The sequence below is a fragment of the Dipodomys merriami genome, unplaced genomic scaffold (assembly GCF_024711535.1).
Source record: "Dipodomys merriami isolate MVZ:Mamm:240054 unplaced genomic scaffold, mDipMer1.0.p SCAF_97, whole genome shotgun sequence".
Taxonomy (NCBI): domain Eukaryota; kingdom Metazoa; phylum Chordata; class Mammalia; order Rodentia; family Heteromyidae; genus Dipodomys; species Dipodomys merriami.
This window is the reverse complement of record NW_027206590.1, coordinates 4,468,272-4,491,840: the sequence shown is the minus strand read 5'-3', so window position 1 is coordinate 4,491,840 and position 23,569 is coordinate 4,468,272. Positions and strand designations below refer to the sequence as shown.

The 23,569-nt window shown below is 37.7% G+C and overlaps 1 protein-coding gene across 24 annotated transcripts in view; it reads left to right on the top strand.

Moving 5' to 3' along the window:
- The window catches only part of LOC138821975 (RNA binding protein fox-1 homolog 2), a 245,481-nt gene that overhangs the window by 197,433 nt on the left and 24,479 nt on the right, over nucleotides 1-23,569 (top strand). For 18 of the 24 annotated variants that reach the window (XM_070014448.1, XM_070014454.1, XM_070014446.1 and 15 more), the window contains 4 exons: nucleotides 6,564-6,710; nucleotides 8,591-8,644; nucleotides 17,089-17,181; nucleotides 19,861-19,921. In XM_070014448.1, the coding sequence (XP_069870549.1) occupies nucleotides 6,564-6,710; nucleotides 8,591-8,644; nucleotides 17,089-17,181; nucleotides 19,861-19,921 (355 nt within the window). The remainder of the gene's footprint in view (nucleotides 1-6,563; nucleotides 6,711-8,590; nucleotides 8,645-17,088; nucleotides 17,182-19,860; nucleotides 19,922-23,569) is intronic. The other 6 variants (XM_070014449.1, XM_070014447.1, XM_070014463.1 and 3 more) reach the window with 1 other exon arrangement.

The following is a 23,569-nucleotide window of genomic DNA, read 5'->3' as shown; positions in this document are numbered from 1 at the left end:
GAATATTACATAGCCAGAGAAAAATGAAATCAACCCATTTACAGGAAAATGGTTGGCATTGGAAGACATAATGAATGAGAGAAAATGAGCTTCATTGTATTACATCTAGGAGTGGATCTATTTTGGGGGGGGTGGTCTTTTGAGATTTTTTTCTATCTGTAGATTCATGATTTCCTCATCAAACTTCCGATGTTTTGATCTTAATTTTTTTTACAAATATTTGTTCTTTTTCATTTTCTTCCTGGTTCTCATTACACATACATTGAGATACTTGGTGATTTCCTAGAGTCTTTTTCATTTTAAAATTTAATATAAATGTAAACAACCTGAATTTCTGTTCATTTTTTCTGTCTTATTTCTTTGTCCTTTAAACTGAATAATTTCTGTTGATCATTGTTTTTTTTGTTCACTAATTTTTTGTTCTGCCATCTCAGATCTGCAAATGGACTTATCTGATAAATTTCAGCTATACTTTTTAACTAGAATTTCCATTTACAATCCTCTCTATTAAGTTTTTTTTAACCTCTCATTTCTTTTAGGTCTTTGAGTATATTTGTATTTAGTGCTTTGATGTCCTCTGCTCTCTTTAGCCCTTAGGCCTAAGTCTATTTCTGATCACTACTTGCTTTCCTAAATCTGTGTTACACTTTCCTGTTACTTTGCATGGCTTATAAATTTTTTCATGAAAATTGTTCACTTAGTGACTGAAGGTTCTTTATTCTTCTGAAAGAAAAAACGAGAGCAAGTATATGTGAACTGAAGTCTGATTCCTATCCAGTGTGATGGCATTGATGTTTCTGTTTAGTGATTTTTTTTCTTTGTTTCACTTTTAGCCTAGAGAAGATCATTCATGGCTACACAATCTAATGTAGGGCAGAGGCTAGGCTTGGTGCTTGGCACTTTAGAGCTGCCACCCTTTGTCCAACTAGTTGGGTGTTGAGAAGTACATTCAAAGTTCATCTACTGCTCAAGTGTGCCTTGGGGTTTTCACTCTGCTGAGACCTCTCAGGTGTCTCCTTAACCATGTGGTTTCAGGTTATGAGGAAAGCCTGTCTAGTTCCTCCATGGTTCTTTTCCTTCCAGAATCTGCCTTCCATAATTTCGGCTGCTCCACCATGAAAGACCACAATTTCAAGCTAGGAAAACGGTTCTTCTGTGAGGTCCTTACCAAGCTTGCCACTTTGGACGGACAAATCCATACATTTTCTGCTCCTTTCACATTCCTCCTCCTCCATATGTTCTCAAGTCTTTCTCCCTCTCTAGAAGCAAAAGCTGCTGTCTTTCAAAGCCCAAGCATTAAGTCTTCACAAGGTCCTGTTGGTCTTACTCTACATTCTAGTATGTTTTAGGAAATATCTCTATGTATTGTTTGTCTTTGATTTGCAGAAACCTAAAATGGATGTTTTTGATTACTTTGTTCAGTTGTCATCTTGATTTGAGGAAAAGATGTGAACCTTCATTCACTGATCATCAAATTCAGAAGTCCATTCCTTCAACCATTCATTTTTACTATTTCTCACTGTACTTTTCTTTACCCTCAATACCTCTATTTCCCATTGTTTGAGGCTGCAGGTGGTATATGTCTAGTAACACTGGTATGGTTAGGGGCAAGCTCTGCTTCTTAATATAAACATACGTAGTTCAAACTATGTTCCTCATCCATATCAAAAACTTCACTGTAAAATTCCATACATCAAGAAATTTGAGCTTTCAAAGAAATGTTGAAATAAAAATAGGACTTCATAGATTGTGAGTTCATTGGTGGTAAAAAAAAAAAAAAAAAAAAAAAAAAATAGCTGATAAGCCAGGCGCTGGTGGTTCACACCTGTAATCCTAGCTACTCAGGAGGCTGAGATCTGAGGATCGCGGTTCAAAGCCAGCCCGGGCAGGAGACACCGTGAGACTCCTATCTCCAATAAAAAAAAACCACCAGAAAACCGGAAGTGGCGCTGTAGCTCAAGTGGTAGAGCGCTCGCCTTGAGCTGAAGAGCTGAGGGACAGCACCCAGGCCCAGAATTCAAGCCCCATGACTGACAAAAAAAAAAAAAAAAAAATAGCTGAGGACAAAATAAAAAATCCTTTGAATTGTACTTAAAAACAATAATAGCACATTGTCTCTAACTTTAGGAAGTTCTTAACAATAAAAGAGAAACTATTACTTACTTCTGATGTAAATACTCTATCTTTTAAAGTGTCCATTGGGACGTGATTATAAATTCTATGCTATTATGCTATTTTGGGAGGGAGAACATATTTGTACATGTGTGTGCATATGTGTTTGAGGATGTGGTTTAGAGAGAGATTGAACAGTAGAGGAGTAGTATATTATAAAACAGATCTAGCTGGGCACCAGTGGCTCATGCCTGTAATCCTAGGAGGCTGAGATCTGAGGATCATGGTTCAAAGCTAATCCAAGTCCAATTAATCAACAGAAAAGCCAAAATGGAGCTGTGACTCAGTGATAGAGCACCAAGCCTTGAGCTAAAAAAAAGAAAAGAAGAAGATCTAACAACATTTACATTAATCTACTACTTATATGGAAAAAAAAGAACTAGCAATTCTTATGGTGAATTTAATAATGCTTAAGTAGATGAAAGCAGTCTTTGCAAATTTATTAATGTTGTCTTAAATTTGTTTTAAAATTGCTTCCACAAATACTATATCTATATACTATATTTATAAAAACTTGGTGATATGTTAGGGTTTTTAGGGGGGTGGGCAGTTCTAGGTCCACACACCCCACTCTACCACTCTAATTCTCATTCAAACCCAATGAAAGAAGACTGTGGGGTGTGTGTGCTTGCATGTATTACTAGTCTTCTTACCAGGCCGTGAGTATCTTGTCCCACTTAGAATAGGTGTCACATCTACTGCAAAGCCTTCCTAGTCAAAGGTTTAGGATTCTCATTTAGAATCTGGTAGAATCCTAAGCTCATCACTTTTTGTGTAACTTAAAAGCTCTGGTGTTTTAAATTCACTTTTGTCTCCCATACGGTGAGCTTTTAAAGTAAAAATTATTTTGTATTCCTCTTTGTATCACGGATTTAAAAGGATAAGTGCCTGCCTGGAATGGATAGTTTCATAAGTGCTTTTTGAAGAAATATGAAGCAAGGTATAGGTGCGTGCTGGCAGCTCTCAGGACAGATTGCTGAGGCTTCTTGAGGTTAGTATTGATCTAGCCTTGTATTCTCGGAATTCAGACCTTATAGATGGTGATGAGAAGGAAAGTCAGTTCTCAATGTAGAGTTGGAGAAAAGGGAAGAATCAAAATGCCTTGGGATAAAAGTATGGATTTTCATTTGGCCAAAGTTTTGAATGGTTGAGACTAGGTGGGGGGGAGGTGAGAGAAAGGTCACTTGAGTACAAGTTGGCAAGAGTATTTGAATGCCAGGCTGAGAAACAGGAAACTTATGGTAAATTTGGAGCAAGGAAACAAAGTGCGCAGATGTGCTTGTAGAAGATGGTCAGGTTCTATGTAGATCAGATGAATAGAGGAACAAAGCTCAAGGAATCCTCCACCTAGATTCTCTATGGCACTTTTATGCTAGGGGCTCATAGTGAGTGGTTTAGGACTCAGGTACTGCTTCTTCCATTCCTTGATTAATGTGCAGCAGGCTGGGAAGTGGCCTACAGCAGTGCTTTTCCCAGTGTGACTACAGCTCACTGACAGTTCCCAAGTTTCATGAGGGCCACCCAGTCATACTATTTCCATAATAATACTGTCACAGTACTTGATATTTTTACCACATATATTGATTGACTTTTATCTTCAGCCCTAAAGTCTTAAACTTAACCTAGTGCCTAAGTATGAATCAAGGCAGTAGCACTGCACCATGCTGCTGCTGATGTTCTGCCCATCCTTCACCACTGGGAGCACACAGATTGAACAAAAAGATAAAATGTCCTTGAAGAATGTCCTTGAAGCTGGCACTGGTTGTTTATGCCTATAATCCTAGCTACTTAGGAGACTGAGAACTGAGGATTCTGGTTTGAAATCAGCCTGGGTAGAAAATTCCATCAGACTCTTACCTTCAATAAACTACTCAGAAAAGCTGGAAGTGGTACTATGGCTCAAATGGTAGAGCACTAGCCTTGAGCACAAAGAGGCTCAGGGACAGTGCCCAGACCGTGAGTGACAAATCACAGAACACCTCTGGTACTTTTAAAGTATAAAGGAAAGTTTTATGTGATTGAGCTGTGCATGTAAGAAGCAAGTTTGAGCATTAGTTATATATGATGCTTATTGCTTTGACTGCATGCCTAGTGTTCATGATGCTATTTTTGAAACTTAGTGGATTTCATATTTGTTTCATCTTGTCTTCATTTTGCTCAATTTAATTATTAGAAACATCATACTTTTTTAGAACATTGCTTCATAGCTTCCCCCTCTTTTTCTTTTTCTTTCTTTCCTTTTTCTTTCTTTCTTCCTTTCTTTCTCTTTCTTTCCTTCCTTCCTTCCTTCCTTCCTTCCTTCCTTCCTTCCTTCCTTCCTTCCTTCCTTCCTTCCTTCCTTTCTTTCTTTCTTTCTTTCTTTCTTTCTTTCTTTCTTTCTTTCTTCTTTCTTTCTTTCTTTTTTGCTGTTTTTATATCACTTGGTTCAAATAGAGATTTGTCCTGAAACATCCACAAGAATTTTCTAGGGACTTCATTTCATCTTAATTATAATAATAGGAACAGCAAGTTCTACTCTGGTATTAAAAGTATGTTGGTTTAATCGGCTCAACAAGCCATCCACCTTGGCATGTACTTCACAGAGAATGATGAAAACATAAGGTCCTCAAATTGCCAGAGGAATACTTCAAAACAAATTATTGTTGCATACCTAGAATATGTTACACCTGTTTGGTGTTTATAAAAAAGTATTTAGGGGCTGGGAAGGTGGTTCAGTGGTAGAGCGCTTGCCTGCATGCCTGAGGCCCTGAGTTCGATTCCTCAGCACCACATAAGCAAAAAGAAAAAAGCTGGAAGTGGCGCTGTGGCTCAAGTGGTAGAGCGCTAGCCTTGAGCTGAAGAGCTGAGGGACAGTGCCCAGGCCCAGAGTTCAGGCCCCACGACCGGACCCAAAAAAAAGTGTTTATGAACATAGTAATTGTTTTGAGGATTTAGTGGGAGGAAAGTAGATAAACATGCCTCAGATTTTGCAAAAGAGATTAGTGATTAAAAATGTATCCTCATATTCTTTCACTAAGGCTATAAATCTAGTGTTTATGTGTTGATGGTAGATTGACCTTTACTAGCAATTAGACTCTTAACTATGCCTTTGCTCAGCACAGGAGGAAGGATCATCTATAACAGAGTCAACTGGGACAGAAACAAGGAGACCGGAAAGTATAAATTTGTTAAGATTAACAAGAATCTAATTGTTTTTAGGCAAATTGTCACCATTGTGTTCCTCCTGTTCATAAATATCTTCATATACTTTGACAACTGAGTAGTAATAAACTATAATAAAGGGAATGGGAGGTTAAAATGCTGGTTTTCATCCTTAAGAGTATGAGGTAGAACCAAGCATAACAGACTTTGTTTTCCAAGTAGAAAGGTCTCAAATACAGTATTCTCACAATAAAAAACTTATTAAAAAAAAAAAAAAGAAAGGTCTCAAATATAGGAATGTTTATTAAGGATCTAAGGTACTATTTTCACCTCTCCCTTTTGCCAAAACATGTCCTGTGATCTTCAGCAAGTCAGTATTTTTGTGTCTGTATTACAATTTTGCTCATTTACTACAAACATTCAAAAAATCTAAATTTTGTTTGTAGACTATAACATTTCAAATATATATAGGGTTTTTCTCTTTGAAGAGACAATTATCATTTTTTCTTACACATACTTTTTTGGGGGAGAGGAGGTCCTGTTCTGGGGCTTGAACAAAGGGGCCTGGGCACTAACTTTTTTTTTTTTTTTTTTTTTGCTAAAGTCTAGCATTCTACTACACGAGCCACAGTTCCACTTAGGGCTTTTTTTTGGTAGTTAAGAGATAAGAGGGTTTGGAGTGCTAGTATAATGGCTCACACCTGTAATTCTAGCTACTCTAGAGGCTAAGATCTGAGGATTGTGGTTCAAAGCCAGCCCAGAGGAAAAAGTCCATGAGACTCTTCATCTCCAATAAACCACTCAAAAACTGGAAGTGACACTGTGATTCAAAGTGGTAGAGCGCTAGCCTTGAGCAAAAGAGCTCAGAGACAGCACTCAGGCCCTGAGTTCAAGCCCCTGGACCAACCAAAAAAAGAGAGAGGGAGGCAGGTTGGAGGCATGGCTCAGTTGGTAGAATGCTAGCCAGTAAGTAAATGTGTCAAGTATCAAGTTCAAGTCCTGGTCTCAAACTTTTAAAGCGAGGTGGGGAGGGAGAGTCTCAGGGACTTTTCTGCCCATGCTGATGCTGTCTTTGAACCACTATCTTCATATCTCAGCCTCCTAAGTAGCTAGGATTACAGGTATGAACCACTGGCACCTGGCACACATACTATGAGAATGATTGTGATAAAGAAAGACCTCAGTTATTTTCTATAATTCTTAGGAGTAATTATGTTTATTTTTTGTTTGACATTGCTTACTTTCTTCAGCAGACAGACGGTGGAGCCCAGACAGATGGCCAGCAGTCACAGACACAAAGTAATGAAAATTCAGAGAGTAAATCTACCCCTAAGCGACTACATGTTTCTAATATTCCTTTTCGCTTCCGGGACCCTGACCTCCGGCAAATGTTTGGGGTAAGTCTCTGAGGTCCTTTTGTGGATTCTAAAATGGAATTTTTTGCATTGTATGTGTTATTAATCATTAGTATTTTAGAATTCAACTGCAAAGGAAATGAGTGAGGCTCTGAGGGAAATCAGTATTGTTATCAGTCTTAAGAACCTTCTTCTGCCACCCATCTGGCTCTAGATGTTAGCCTTGCAGGTTGTCATAGACACAGGTGGCCATTCCTTGAAAGGTGAGACTTTCAAGATATACTCTGCATATAGCTTCTACCTTTTGCAATTTTGCAAGAGCTATGAACAATCCAACTTAGTAATAAGCACATATCTATGTTACCATTTCTAGAGGCTATATATTTCATCATACTTAAACATTTTCTGGCATTAACAATGATTCCATTTACTTGCTCCTTTAATATTTCTACAGTAAGAATAATCTTACACCTGCAAGGTAAAACAGATAAAGACACAAAACCAAAATAATTCTATTGTTAGGTAGCTAAATAGTAGACTAAAGAGGTTACACAAAGTCTGAGAACACTTTCATGAGAGATCTGTATATGAAGACAGAATTTTTTTTTTGCCATTCTTGGGGCTTGTATTCAGGGCCTGTGCACTGTCCCTGAGCCTCTTTGTGTTCAAAGCTAGTGCTCTACCACTTGAGCCACAGCACTACTTCTGGCTTTTTCCAAGTTAGTTTATTGGGGATAAGAGTCTCGCAGACTTTCCTGCCCAGGCTGGCTTTGAACTGCAATCCTCAGATCTCAGTCTCCTGAGTAGCTAGGATTATAGGCATGAGCCATCAGAACCTAGCTAAGACAAAACTTCTTTAATCATTACTTGAATGGGCAAGTATGTATAGTAAACATCCAGGTATCTTTCTGGATCACATAACCCTTGGAGTACTGAACTTTTACCTATTAACTGTTTCACTTGGATTTCAAACCAGTCTCTACAAAAGTGAGAATATGTATCTTTGGCATTCATTCAGACTTGCCTTACCTAATTATGGTATGATGACATATATATTATAGATAGATAGATAGATAGATAGATAGATAGATAGATAGATAGATAGATAGATAGATAGATAGATATAAATTAGCTAGGCCTGTGGGAAAGCCTGGAAGGCCATGAACCAATGCTGAATTGGTTGGATTGCAGATGATCTTTATTTTCTGGTTTCCTTTTCCCTGTTCATATTTTGTAATTTTTATACAATGAATGTTATTTACTTTTATAATTTTTGGGGGGGGGTCCGGTCGTGGGGCCTGAACTCTGGGCCTGAGCGCTGTCCCTCAGCTCTTCAGCTCAAGGCTAGCGCTCTACCACTTGAGCCACAGCGCCACTTCCGGCTTTTTTCTTTTTGCTTATGTGGTGCTGAGGAATCGAACCCAGGGCCTTGAGCATGCAAGGCAAGCGCTCTACCACTGAGCCACCTTCCCAGCCCTACTTGTATAATTTTTAATGGGAGGGGGAAGACAGCCTTCAATAGTATATTATTCTACTTTGCTAGGATTTAATTTTAAAATTGAGACATTTAAAAAATTAGAACAGTGATTATAAAATCACTAGTTCTTGTTGACATGAAGCAGCACATAATAGGGAAATACTGTGAGTTACAGTTACTGTCTCCCAACAGTGGCTCTCACACATAGGCATGGATAGTAAGTAAGGGAGGACACTGAAGCAGAGGAAGAGGCGAAAAAACAGTCACCAGCTCAGTGATGGGGATAAGCCAGAAACTCACACTGGGGCCAGCTGACACATAGAAACATAGGTACTACAGACATACTAGTTTAAAGAAGAAGGAAAGACCCTCCATTTTAGAAAAGAAAGTTTTATGTCAATAAAAAGCTCACCATAAGTAAATGTTTTTATTTTTGTCTCTGCAGCAATTTGGCAAAATCCTAGATGTAGAAATAATCTTTAATGAGCGTGGTTCTAAGGTAAGATCTATTTCCATATCAAGTTGTATGCTTCATTTCTTTTTGAACTTTGTTTTAAACAGTAGGTGTTCACAAAGCATAGGCAGTTTTTCAAGCCTGTATGCAAGATTATCCCCTGTGTCCACCTTGAGCTAGATTTATCTCTGAAAAGAGGCTGCAACATGGCCAGACTATACCCAAATGTCCAAATTGGGAGGGAAATGAGAAATAGAGAAGTTAGAGGGAAGTGTAGAAGTGTAGAGGACAGGATACAGAACAGCATGGTCCTTGATTGGCCTTAGATTCAGCTGCCTCATTTTAAAGGCAGAAAGGAGCCTAGAAAAGTGAAGCTTTATGTTGTGAATTCTGTCAGAACAATGCAGCTTTTTTTTATAAAATGCATCTTTGAAATAGCATACTTAGAGCAAATTTAATGGCTATTTCTTTCAGTTATTCAATTCATTTGCATTCACTTTGGACTAAATTTTGGCAAGGCTCACAATAAGTAGTGAGTTGGTATTCACTAGTACCATTTCTGCCGTCAGTCACCCCCAGGTGGGTAAGCTTTGGGATATGGAGGCACTCAGTCACACACAGCTAGACTTTACATTAAAATAAAAGTAGTCACAGTGTGCAAGCTGATGTGTGTATTCTTTCCTAAGTATGTTCTTCATAAGAACTAACCCTCTTAGTTAAAAATTATTTTTCCTATTAGTGATTTTTAAATTAATTTTTAGTTGGTCATATCTGCTGAACCTAGAAAACAGCTCTTTGCTAAGATTAAATCTTCTAAGGATGTAGTTTGAGGAAGAAAGCTAAGTAAACTCTCAATAAATGAGTTATTTTTTTACCTCTCTTCAATTTCCTACTCCAAACCCACCACACTGTGGGAATTAATAACATACATGATGGTGTACACCTCCTGTCCCTTCTGTACTAACACAAGTTGAATACATTGTTCTAATGTTTCTGATTGTTATTCCCTTATAGACTGTGTCAACACTAAAAATGTTTAATTCTGGCTAGAACAATTATTTGTTAATTATTAAAGAGGTAATTTTCAGCTTTCAATTAAAAAAAGATTAATATGTCTATACAGAACTTTCTCCAACACTTTACTTGGTAAGTATGTTAAAGTGAAATCTATTTGCTGCAACCAATAAAAAGTATGGTCCTTTATTGTCCATTTCTGCTTGTTATTTTCTCACAGTGGATTCCTAGTCCTTTGTTTAGTTCAAATTTATTTTTTATGAAATGGTCAGCTACAAGGTGAGAAAATGATGTGATTTAGTGAATAGGAGTACATGAATGTGAAACAAATTGATGAAGATTATTGACCACGCTTCACATGCTGTAGTAATATGAAATATTTTTGGTTTTGAGTGCATACACTTAAATAATCCTAACTAGGTTCTAACTACCAGAACCCCAATACAGTTTCATCAGGCATTGAAGACTTGCTCCTTATCAAGAAAATAATTTGATTGATCTATTGTGAAGCAAAGGAAATTGATCTTAAGGCTTCTTTCATTGACTTTGAGGATTTGTCTGCCTCCAAATCTACCTTATCCAATTACTTCTCCCATATTTTAAAATAATAACCCAAGCCTTCCTTTTCCTTCTGGGGAACCTGAAGGTATATGTGGTATCCTTACTGCCCCTGGTTTCTTTGGGCTGCAGTAGTATAGATGATGTACTAATTGGCAGTACATGAAAAACGAAGCACAGAATTCACAACTGCCCAGATTGGCTTTTCAGGACTGTGGACCTTGGTTTTGTCCTTCTCCTTCCTCACTGTTTCTAAAGACTAAATCTTTCCCCCCAAGTGAATTCTCTGGAAGTGTTTTGAGGCCTCTGAGTGAGATTTACTTTGAAGTCAGCCAGACCCAAAGATACCTTCTTTGAGATCCTCCTAAGAGAAATTAATGAATGCTTTTATTTTTGTGAATTAAATTTAATATCTCATTTCTCTTAAATGTTTTAGGTTGACTATAAAATTATAGCATCTCAAACCAGAGAAAAGAAGGCATTATGTGGTCCTGTTGTTTTAGTTAGGTGTTGTTCTGACTTTTAAATAGTGTTTTTCTGTTCCAAAATTAGCTTTATTGATTTTTTTTTGAAGCAGATGGGAAAAACTAGTCAACAAATAAATCTGAGATAAGTAATTAGAACTTAATCAGATTGCTCCAAAACAGAAAGCATTTATTTCTTCACCATAAATTTTTTACGTGTATGGTTCTGAGGACCAAACACAAGATTTTGTGCATGTTAAGTAAGCACTATGCCACTGAGCTATTCCTAGCCCCACATCTTTTGTGTGTGTGTGAGTGTGTGTGTGTATGTATGTATGTATGTGTGTTGGTCCTGGGGCCTGAATTCAGGGCCTGGGCACTATACCAGAGCTTTTTTGCTCAAGGCCAGCTCAGGTTTGAGCCATAGCTCCACCTCTGGCTTTTTGGGGATTAATTGGAGATAAGAGTCACAGACTAAACTGTGATCCTCTGATCTCAGCCTCCAGAGTAGATAGGATTATAGGCACCCAGCTCTCATCTTTTATGAGGCTGAAGTGAACCGTGTTGCACTGCCACATCCACACACTTTGTCACCAGAGTTCCACCTCATCCAGCTCCTGCCTACAGAGTAGAATCACTGTCTTCCACAAAGGACTTAATGTCCTCCTTTTTTTATTACTGACCTCTTTTATTTGGTCTTCATTTGGTTTTTCCTTACCTAAATTAAGAAGTGGAGATAATATATACACACATCCTACACATAACATTCAAATTACCTCAAACGCTAGTACTGTGCTGTGATTTTTTTGCCCATTACCATGACTTTTTATTTCACAAAAGGGGAGTTACTTATTCCTTTCAAAATGTACTCAAAATACTTTCCTTGAAGCTGCACTAAATAGGTCTTTGTAGTTCCAGTAAAATACATAGGAAATACTGAAATGTTTTTCATTATACTTAAAACTAAATTAGCAATGCATGTATTTCCAAAGGGCTTAGTTTTCTTTTCTTTGGTGTTACCATTTATGGGGTTTTAGTTTTCTTTTATTTATTTTTTTAATTCCTGTGTTCTGGCCATACCCAGGAGATCCGTCTGCTTTTGATTTCTCCCTTAAAAGTTACATGGTAAATTTTCTTTCTCATTCTTCTGAGATGGAAAAATTTAAAGATTATACAAGTTTTAAAAACATGTTTAAAATGCTCATCCTATTGCTTGTTACTTATTGCAGCCTGAGGCCAGACTAAAAAGGTACCCGTTACTCGGCTCCTCTGTGTCCTTGATGACAGTGGGGACCCAGACAGGTGGTGAGATCGCTGCCGTCCACCATAGAAGCTTTAACCACAACCTAACAAGCCTTTCCTCACTTCTTAAGAAAGTTAGCAGATAGAGTGGTAATCATAGATGTATCACTGATGTGTTTCAACTATGAATATAGAATTATTAACATAGACTTTGAGGACTGCAAACTTTAATAGGAATGTACAGACCTACATTGTCCAGTACAGTGACCACATGAGCATTAGAAATGGGGAGTTTAAAGTGAGATGCTTCCTAAGTGAAAGATGCTCACAAGCCTTCAAAGGCCGTACCATAAAGAATGATATATACCTCATTAGTCAAGTTTTTTATATTGGTACCATATTGAAATAATATATTGTATATATTTGGTTGAATGAATATATTGTTAAAATTAGTTTAACCTATTTCCTTTTACTATTTTAATTTGCCTATAGAAAATTTTAAATTATATTTGTCAGTGCTGGTACTAACAATTCGTGACATCTTTTTTAGTTAAAAATTTTAAACTTAAAAAAAAAAAAAAGAACCAGGCTGGGAAGGTGGCTCAGTGGTAGAGTGCTTGCCTTCCATGCGTGAGTCCCTGGGTTCAGTTCCTCAGCACCACATAAGTAAAAAGAAAAAAGCCGGAAGTGGTGCTGTGGCTCTAGTGGTAGAGCGCTAGCCTTGAGCTGAAGAGCTGAGGGACAGCGCCCAGGCCCAGAGTTCAGGCCCCATGACTGGACCAAAAAAAAAAATTTTTTTTTAAACTTTTACCTACTTTTATTAATCAGTTGAGATAAAATTCATCTCTGTGTGCCTGAGATATTTCCTCTCCTTAAGCATTTAGGTTAAATCTATATATTACAGACTATAAAATGTGTTTGTTATAGATTTTAACTGTGCAGTGTAGTTATTATGTTTTAGTATTTAATACTGTGTGATCACTTTGAACTGAAATGAAATGTGTAGTAATTTCTTATGGTTCTGAATAAGTTGCTACAAATGTGGCAGCTTAAAACCACATGTTAATTATTTTATAGTTCTGGAAGTCAGAAATCTGAAATAGGGCATAGTAGGCTGAAATCAAGGTGTTGGATTGCTCTTGTAGACTCTCGAGATAACCTGTTTTGTTGCCATTTTGAGCATGTGGAGACTGCCCACATTCACTGGACTCTAGTCCCCTCTGTTTCTAAGGCCAGCCATGGCCAATCAAGTCTTTCTCAAGCTGCTACGATCAGATTCAGACTCTCCCACTTCTTCTTTTCGCTTACAAATACACTGGGGATTACATTGGACCCACCTGGATTATCCAGGGTAATCTCCCTATCTTGAGATCATTTAATCACATCTGAAAAATGCCTTTTAGTGGGTAAGGTGACATATTATTTGGTTCCAGGGATTAGGACATGAACAACTGCAGGGGACATAATTCTGCCTACCACAGGACTATTTATCTTCAAAGGAAAGAAAGAAATCCTCTTACCTCTGTGTTTTATGTTAGTGAATCACATAGCACAAAGCAGACCTTTCTTCTGTCACCCTAGGAAAAGATGCTTATAAAGATTGTTTTTATGTCTTTAGTATCTTCATTAGAACTTCCTTTGGCATATAAGCATCTTTATTTATAAAACGTTTTTTAGGAAGTTGAAATATAATTTTGTTCCAGAATAAAGTCATTACTGAGAAAATCTCCAATAAGCATTACATTAAACTTTGTTACTTGCTGACTAAAACCTGTCAGTGCTGTTATATACCTGCATTCTTTTGGTATACCTATTGTGTCACTCAGGTTCTATAAATACCTTCCAAAAGGGGAGGCTACTCAAGACATTGTACAATTAGATTTGGAAGGAATGGGAGAAGGATTTTCTGACTAAAGACGTTTTGTAAATAAAATCTGCAGTCAGGTTGGCAAAGCTTAATTTTTTTCACCATTATTTATAACCTTGGGTACTTTACTGCATTTGACTCCCTTTATCTACCTCAGAATAAACCCAAAAAATCTGCCCTTGCAACCCCATGGTTGTGATTAGAAACAGAAGTATATATGGTTTGTAAGTAGACATGTAGATATCTGTAGCCAGATACAGTGTTAAAATGAAAGTCTCCACATCCACTAATAACTTTATTAGTAACTCACCTGATTTATAACTTACTAACCCAAATCAACTCATTTATTACTATGAGAATCAATTGAAATATGGTTTATATAGTGCTTTTTAAAAGGCTTAATTACCACACTGGAGGGTTCTCTAGGGTTAGAAAACTGGTTTCTTGTCTTCAGCAGATGTAAATGTAAATAACAAGTAGTGTCCTTAATTATTTATTTGCCCTTGTGTACTCTGAGGTATCAAAATGGGTGTAACATTTTAATATCAAAATGTATTTCCCAAAATATGTCCTGTTGACATTTTCAAGAAATGTATGCCATTCTTTAGGAAACTATTAGCTAAAATTACCATAGTATTCCACAATAAACATCATGCATGTAAGTTTTTTTGTCACCTCAGTGTTTGCATCCTAGGGTATTTGTAATGATGCACATTGTGTAGAGTGCCGAGTAATCAGTTATTACATAATGGTGGAGTATTCCTAGCAAATGTTGAGCAACAAATTGAGATGGTAAATAGTATCATCTCAGTGGTTACTCATGTTGTTAAGCAACAAGACCAAAACCTCAGTTAAAGGGTTTTAGCCAGGTTCTGGTAGCTCACACCTGTAATCCTAGCTACTCAGGAGGCTGAGATCTGAGGATCACAGTTCGAAGCCAGCCTGGACAAGAAAGTCTGTGAAGACTCTAATCTCCAATAAACTACTCAGAAAAAGTCAGAAATGGCACTGTGACTTAAGTGGTAGAGTGCTAGCCTTGAGCACAAAGAGCTCAGAGACAGTGCCTGAGTTCAAACCCCAGGACTGGAAAATATACAAACAAACAAATAAATGGTTTTAAGTTATCCTACAGTAGAAAAGTTAAAAAAAACAAAAACAAAAACATGCTAGCGAGGAAGGGACAATGAAGCTGTTAGGAGATGACTTTCCAGAAAATCCCATGTATTTGCTACTCTGCAAATGTAAACAGCTTGGGAAATTTCTTATCAACCTGTAGTTGTTGAAGATGAAGAATGAAGTTTTATGAGATCCTGCTCATGTTAAAGGAGGTAAGGTAATAATGTGAACAGGGGAGCAGGTTAACTCCCTGATCTCCTCATTTGTCTACATAATGAGCTCCATTCTATTTGGGTAGTAGCTACTAAACAAATGAAATGGAAAAATGAAATGAATCCCAACTCAATATAGCAGCTCTATTATTTCTGGTATTTTTTATTGATTCATGTATGGCTAGTGTCACTAATGTAGATCTCATTCCCATTGCCTTTTTCTCCTTATGTGGAAAATCACTAATAATAATAATAATCCAGATTAGAATGTTTGTAAATTTGTGTTAGCAGTTTTCTGAAATTCAGTATTAACATATTCTTGCTCTAATGTGCAAATCTGACCATTTAAAATTATCATTGAAGAGAAATTATGTCAGGCACCAGTGGCTTACACTTATAAACCCAGCTACCCAGAAGGATGAGATCTAAGGATTGCCATTTTGAAGCCAGCTCAGACAGGAAAGTCCATGAGACTCTTATCTCTAGTTAACCACCAAAAGAAGTGGAGCTGTAACTCAAGTGGTAGTAGAGTGCCAGACTTGATCAAAAAAAGCTCAGGGACAGTGTCCAGGCCCTGACTTCAAGCCCAAGGACTGGCACCAAACAAAAAAAGAAAAGAAAACCCTGATAAGTGGATGATAAATCCAAAATGTTAGGTGATATGACAAAACTAACAGGACTTAAGAAACAAAGAACTCCCACTCATCTGGTTGAACCACTACCAAATATCCCCATGCTGCTGATCACATATATGGTATATAATATGTGAGCACCGTTATATATTACAGACTGTGATAGACAGTTTGCTCCAGGAAAGTTAGAATGAACTTGTGACTTTAAACGAGCATCATTATTCCACAATACTGTGAATTACCGGAAATTAAGTAATCACTTAATCACAATCAAAAAAAAAAAAAGAAACTTGGGGAAGGGAGGGAGGGAGGGGATGGTAGGGGGAAAACAATGGAGGGGGTAACAATGCTCAAGAGGAAGTGTACTCATTACCTCACTCATGTAACTGTAACCCTCTGTATAGTATCTTTACAATAGAAAAATTTTTTTAAAAAAAGAAAAGAAAAAAAAAGAAAAATTAGAATATAATATCTTCACTGCTTCCATACCTGCTAACTACAGAATTATACATCAAGACTCTCTAGCTACTCAGGAGACAGTATAATCTACCCAGGCAGAAAAGTTCATAAGACTCTTACCTCTAATTAACCAACAAAGAAAAAAGAGAAAGAAAGCTGAAAATGGAGGTGTGGCTTAAGTGGTAGAATACCAACAAAAATACTAAGGGGTACAGCTCTCAGGCCCTAAATTCAAGCCCCAGTACCAAAACACACACACACACACACACACACACACACACACACACACACACACACACACACACACTCTCTCTCTCTCTCTCTCTCTCTCTCTCTCTCTCTCTCTCTCTCTCTATCTCTCTCTCTCTCTCTTTCTCTTTCTCTCTCTCATAAATTATTACTATTATAACAGGCAAAGTAGTAAGGATAAAATAATGGAACATCCTTTAAAAATCTCACTGTACAAATGATTAATGTTAATGTTAGATTTTTTTTGTAGAAGTCAGTGAACAGTAACAGGCTTGCAGTATTGGTGAGTTTAATACATTTAGTATTACACTGGGGATGTTAACTAACATTGTGAACTGGGAAAGATAGGAATTGAAAAATGTAGATTCTTGGTTGAATAGTTTGATCCGAGTAACTTAATGCCTTAGTTTTGGTCTGGCCTCACATGCTTTATATTTTATTTTATTTTATTGTTATTATTGTTAGTTAAATTACTGTTATCATTACAGTTCTTTATTCTGTTACTGAGTTTAATTTCCCTTTACAAAATATGCATGAACCAAAACTGTGACTTTGAGAGTATTGCTGAGTTGTTGCTGATGTCACTTTCATACTGTAATGTTTCTCTATATACCAGAGATCAGTATTTCAATATAACGATGTGCATGTTTTCCCCCCCTTCTCCCGCTGCATGCAGGGATTCGGGTTCGTAACTTTCGAGAATAGTGCTGATGCAGACAGGGCCAGGGAGAAATTACACGGCACCGTGGTAGAGGGCCGTAAAATCGAGGTGCATGTCTTCAATAATTCAATTTCTGGTTTCCATTTTTATTTCTCTTTGTATTACCTCACTTATTTCACTTTTGGACCCTGTCTTGTGTGTGCGCACATGTGTGTGTTTGCATCTCTCTGTTCTTCACCTTCTTGCACTCAACTATGTAAAAACAACTGCTTCTGTCCACCTCCCCTGTTTTTGGTTGTTTGGGATTTTAGTAGAGAGAGAGAGAGAGAGTGGTGTGTGTGTGTATGTGTTTTCCATTTACGTTTTCCCCCTTCCAAAATGTTCATCCTTCTGCTTCCTTGATTTTTTTCCTTTGCTTCAGTTTGCAAGACTCTGAATTCTTACAATAAGACCTAAAAGAAAAAAAAAAAACAGAAAAGAAAGCTAACTTTTAAAATGTCTTGGAACTATCTTGCTTCTAACATTGTGTTCTGTAGTGAATCAGGTGGCCAGCCAATACCCTCTTTCTCTTGGGAGGCCAGTTCGCCTCCATGTGTATGTGGAATAGATGATAGCATGGAATAGATGATTGTAAAGGTTGTGGGGAGGGAAGATAAACCAAAACTCAGGAAGATTTTATATTTACCACAAGAATTTTAGCAGTTAATATCCTCAACGAAGAGGGTTTGATGGCCGCCTGGCTAGTGTGCTGTGGTTGCTCGTGTGAACCCCTGGGGTTCACCAGCCCTTTATATCAATGCACTGAAGGTTAACTGGCTCCTTTCCCCATTTCCAGTTTTTAAAAGTATTAAACATAAAAGCCACCATTTGAGTAAGATGTTTGCATATTTTGCTTTTTTCCCCCTTTCCAATGGTTTAGCATTTAGGGCCCTTCACTTGACTCACTCTTTCCATGGTAACTATACACAAAGCTGGCGATGGTGCCCATTGGCGGTAAGTGAAACCAAAGCACTAGAGAAGAAGCTTTTTAAAATGTAATTACAAAACAATTAAGAAAGAAAAAGTCCATCTGCCATCTCACATTAACACTACAAAATGTGATTTGACTTGTTGTTCTTCTTCCTTTTCCTTCCCCCTCCTTTTTATTTTCAATGCTATTAAGTAATGCCGCCTGGACTTTGGATGTACATATTGTTTTGTAGCAGTCTGAGCTGTTTGATTACTGACTTCATGGTGATTTTTATCCCCTTGCACATCTTACTCAGAGTTATTGAACTCCAGTTTGGCTGGTTTTATTAATGCACTTCCTGCCCCTATTTCCTTCCCACTTTCCCTTTTTCCCAAACCACTGTTGGTAGATTTTCTTTACCCTGATAGTTCTTTTCCTGCTTGGAACACCCTTCCTCACATTCTCTTATTTTTCCCTAGCCCATTATTCTTTTTGCTCAAACTCTTGCTCTTGCCCTTTTCCCTATTCTAGCTTCCCTTCCCTTCTGTTTCACTCCGCTATTGGTCTCTCGCTGACTGGTGGTTTCTGATTGGTTCTGGCTATTTTTCCTTTTAATTGCTTGGTTGCATTCTGCGCTAGCAATTGGTTCAAGCTCTTGCTCTATTCTAATCTCGCTATTTCCTTTCTCCCTTCTTTCCAAAACTGATTGTTTTTCCTTTCTTCTGTTGTGTGTGTGTGTGTGTGTGAACTGCATGCCATCTCAGTCTCATCACTGCTGTCTCCCATTCATTCTTTGTAAATGTGAAATGTTTATATTTTTGGAGGTCAAACTAGAGCAAATGGAGTTTCAAATTGTCCTCACATGGGAAGGGTGATCACTGTACAAATTTTAAATAACACATGAAGATTTTTTAAATTCTATTTCTGTCTGAAATTGGCCTTCATAACAAAAATCTGGCACAATGTATATTACACAATGCAAAATAACGCTTTTTAAAGTACACATTTCTTATGACCTGTCAACATATTATATAGTTAAGTCTATGGTGAGGCTTTCCTCTCCTGGCCAGAGCTTTTACCCAATGGCAGCCTGAAGTGTTCTGGCTTCAAAGCTTCCTCATCTTCATTCATATCTGCTATGTTTTTAAGATTGTTCATCCTGCTTTAGAGAAAGCAAATATGTACTTTGTGATGAAGATGGAGTGAACCATAAAACAAAATAGTTATCTTATAGTTCACGTATTTTTTAAGTGCCTACTCAAAAGTCCTTCTGAAGATTTATAACTCTTAAATGAATAAGCCACATAGTCTAGAAAATTTAGAATAGCCCTAAGTACTGTTGATATATGGGAATGAAGTTCCTACATTTTCTAATCTCATTAAATTTTAAAGAAATGTCTACAATGCAGAACATAGGACAGGTGAAACTTACTTCATTATTTTTCTTTAAACCTACTTTATAACCCAGGGGCAAGCCTGTTTTACTAATGAACTTAAAATTTAATTTGCAAATATAGTTGTTTCCTCTTTATTTTGTTTCTGTATTTTCCTTAACACAGAGACTCCTATAAAAAGATGTATTTTTCCTTTGGAATATTGAATGATAAAATAGTCATAGCTTTCCACTTGGAAACCAAGAAACTTCATTTTACTCTTGTTAGCCTCATTTAACAAGCACTTAAATTATTACATAAATATTTTGTATTGCTATATTATCTAAATCAATGCTACCAGCAACTTACGTTTTAAATTAAGTACTGTGTTACTAAATGAGCAAATTCATATTTGCTAATGTAATCTATTTCCTCCCTGTCCCTTTTTCTACATGTTATTTTTAGGTTAATAATGCTACAGCACGTGTAATGACCAATAAGAAGATGGTCACACCATATGCAAATGGTAAGAAATTACAAATCATCTTCAGAGGATGTCACTTATACTCATATAAACATAGGGATTTTTCATAGACTTCATAGAATCTGTTTATTTAATTTACATGGAAGTGTTCTCTTTACCTATAAACTTTTTCTTTAGAATTTTAAGCCAATCTTTTTAGTTACTGAAGTGTTTTCTTCTTGGTAACTTCTACTTTCTACATGGCACAAGCATCCCATTCAAGGTTGCTTATTAAACTAAATTAGGAGTGGGGCTGTGGTTCAAAGTGTTAGAGCACTAGCCTTGAGCACAAAAGCTCAGGGACAGTGCCCAGGCCCTGAGTTCAAGCCCCATGACCGACAAAAAAAATGTTTGGGGCTGGGAAGGTGTCTCAGGAGTAGAGTGCTTGCCTTGCAAGCATGAGGCCCTGGGTTCGATTCCTCAGCACCACATAAGCAAAAAGAAAAAAGCCGGAAGTGGTGCTGTGGCTCAAGTGGTAGAGCGCTAGCCTTGAGCTGAAGAGCTGAGGGACAGCGCCCAGGCCCAGAGTTCAGGCCCCACAACCGGACCCAAAAAACCAAAAAAAAACAAAAAACAAATTAGGTGCCCTGGAGTACCTTCTTTTTCAGCTGGTGGAGCTCCTTTGTAACATGTTGCAATTGTTCCTAAAACCCCTGAAAGGCCACTAAGTCTGCTTTTCCTATTGATCCCTCCTCAAATGAGCACAAGTGGAAGACATTAGAAGGATCTCTTGCTTTTCCTTAAGGCCTAAGAATAACAGCTACAGGTAGTATACAGTGTTCCATTCTATGATTGTAAGTTATAGAGTAAGATGTATAAATGGTTTTCATTGAGAAGGGAAATTTCTAGGAATAATTTCCTCTAACATAAGTAGAATTACTGATCATCTGTCAAATGTAATTTGAATTTATGTTCTTCTCTAAATGAGATAGAAATATAACTTTAACCTATAGTACACAGTAGTTTTGCAAATTGGGGATGAAAAAAATTAGAAACCAAAGAAGCCAAGAGCTGAGATCTTTAGCCCATTGTCCCCTCCTTTACCTTCATCCTTCCATCCATTCATCCTCCCTTTGTTTTACTGGGAATTGAGCCTAGAGCCCCATGCATGCTAAGCAGTCACTCTATCTCATGCTAAGTCACTCTGTCTGCAAAAGTCTGAACCTACTGGTCTACAGTGTGGTCTTGTGTGCTAGTAAAATCTTAAATCAGGTAAAGAGGTATTAGTGTTCAGTCTTTACTACTTTATTAAGTAGGAATGTTATGTGCATGTGGGAGAGAGAGAGAGAGAAAGAGAGAGAGAGATGAGGGGAAGAGAGAGAGGAGAGAAGAGAGAGGAGAGAGAAAACACTCACACACTAGTACTGCAACTTAAACTCAGGCCTGGCCACTGTCCCTTAGCTTTTTGTTGGTTTGTTTGTTGTCAGTCCTGTGGCTTGAACTCAGGGCCTGGGCACTGTCCCTGAGCGTCTTTTGCTAAAGGCTAGCACTCTATCACTTGAGCCATAGCGCCACTTCTGTCTTTTTCTGTTGATGTGGTACTGAGGAATCGAACCCAGAGCTTCATGCATGCAAGGCAAGGACTGTACCACTAAGCCACATTCCCAGCCTTGTCCCTTAGTTTTCCACCCAAGGTGTACTCTCTACCACTTGAGCCACACTTCCATTTCCAACTTTTTGCTGGCTAATTAGAGATAAGAGTCTCATGGACTTTTCTGCCTAGTCTGGCTTTGAAAGGCAAGCTTCCTGATAGTTAGAATTAGAAGCATGAACCACTGTTGCCTAACTACTAGCTTTTTAGACTGATGATAAAAATGTATCAGCATATTATCAATGGTATAATCCTGGTAATCACTGCCTCCCTCACGTTTCTCATTTTTACTGCTATTAACAAAAGTTTCTTGCAGGGTTTTTATTTTTATAGTAAGTTCTTTTTTTTTTTTACTATATACATATTTCATAGTTTTGATAAAAGCACAATATAAGCTAGATAGTATGGCTTACTCCTGTAGTTCTAGCTACTTGAGAGGCTAAGAGTGGGAGAATGATGGTTCAAGGCCAGCCTGTGCAAAAAGCTTGAGAGACTCCATCTCAATCAATAAAAACATGGGGCATAGTGGCCCATGCCTACCATCCCAGCTATAAGTGGAAGCATAAATAGAATTGTGGTCCAGGCTAGCTCAGGCAAAAAAAAAAAAAATGAGACCTTGTTCAAAAAGTCAACCAAAACCAAAGAGACATGGCTTGAGTAGTAGAGTGCCTTAATACATTCCTTAATGTATTAATACCTTAATACATTCCTTAATTCATCCCTCTTTGTCTCTGTTTCTGTCTCTATCTCTCTCTTTCTCTGTCTGAATTTCTGACACACACACACACACACACACACACACACACACACACACACACACACACACACACACACACACACACACACACACACACACACACACACACACACACACACACACACACACACACACACACACACACACACACACACACACACACACACACACACACACACACACACACACACACACACACACACACACACACACACACACACACACACACACACACACCCTACCTTTCCTTTGGATCCAGAAGAAGCCCTTGATTACTTTTCAGAAGGCAGAAATTTTCTCTGGATTTAATTTATATCTGGTTCTATGACTGTACCAATTTCTTTATTTGTCTGATTCTATTTGCTTAACTATAAATTAGCAACAGCAGAATTTTAGCACCAGAATGCTTTTTAGTAACCTTTAAAACCCAAACCTCTCACCTTATTACTGAGCAAATAAGACCCAGAGAACTGTAGTATTTACTGAAAGCTGCAAATATAGTACTTCTCACCCTGTTTGGGTATTGTGAAAGTCAGTGGCATCTGGGATAATCCATTATAAATTGTACAGAACTAAACACATGCAAAGTGTTATTAACATTTTTTGTAAGAATTTAAAGGGAGCCTGGTGCCAGCGACTCACACCTGTAACCCAGCTACTCAGGAGGCTGAGATCTAAGGATCACAGTTCAAAGCCAGCCTGACAGAAAAGTCCCTGTGAGACCAATTAGCCACTCAAAAACTGGAAGTGGAGCTGTGGCTCAAGTGGTAGAGCACTAGCATTGAACACAGAGAGGCTCAGGGACCATGCCTAGGCTCCATAACTGACTCCTCCCCCCCCCCAAAAAAAAAGAATTTAAAGGGAATGCTTAGGATGTAATAGTACCATTGGTAAGGCAGGAAGACTATTTTGAGTTTTCTCTACATTAATATTCAAGCCTGATAGTCAAGAAAACAAGAACTGCTGCATCTGCTCCATTAATGGCTGAAGAAAAGATTTTGTATGCTGTGAGCTTTCTGGTGAATTCTTAACCAGTGTTCTCATATTGTTGGAATCACTTGTTATCTGTGTAACTTAGATATTTGACTTGCAAAACAGCCATGCTTTTGCAATTCAAATATGATTTGAACCCAGATTTTGTCAAAATTTCATGTAAAATAAGTACATAACAAGCAAATTCATGTGAAAGAAGGGAGATTGAAATAGCATACCTCTAATACTAGCACTTGGGAGGCGAAGTCAAGAAGATTCGAAGTATGGGCCAGCCTGTGCAGTAGTAGAGCCTGTCCAAAAAATTAGTTAA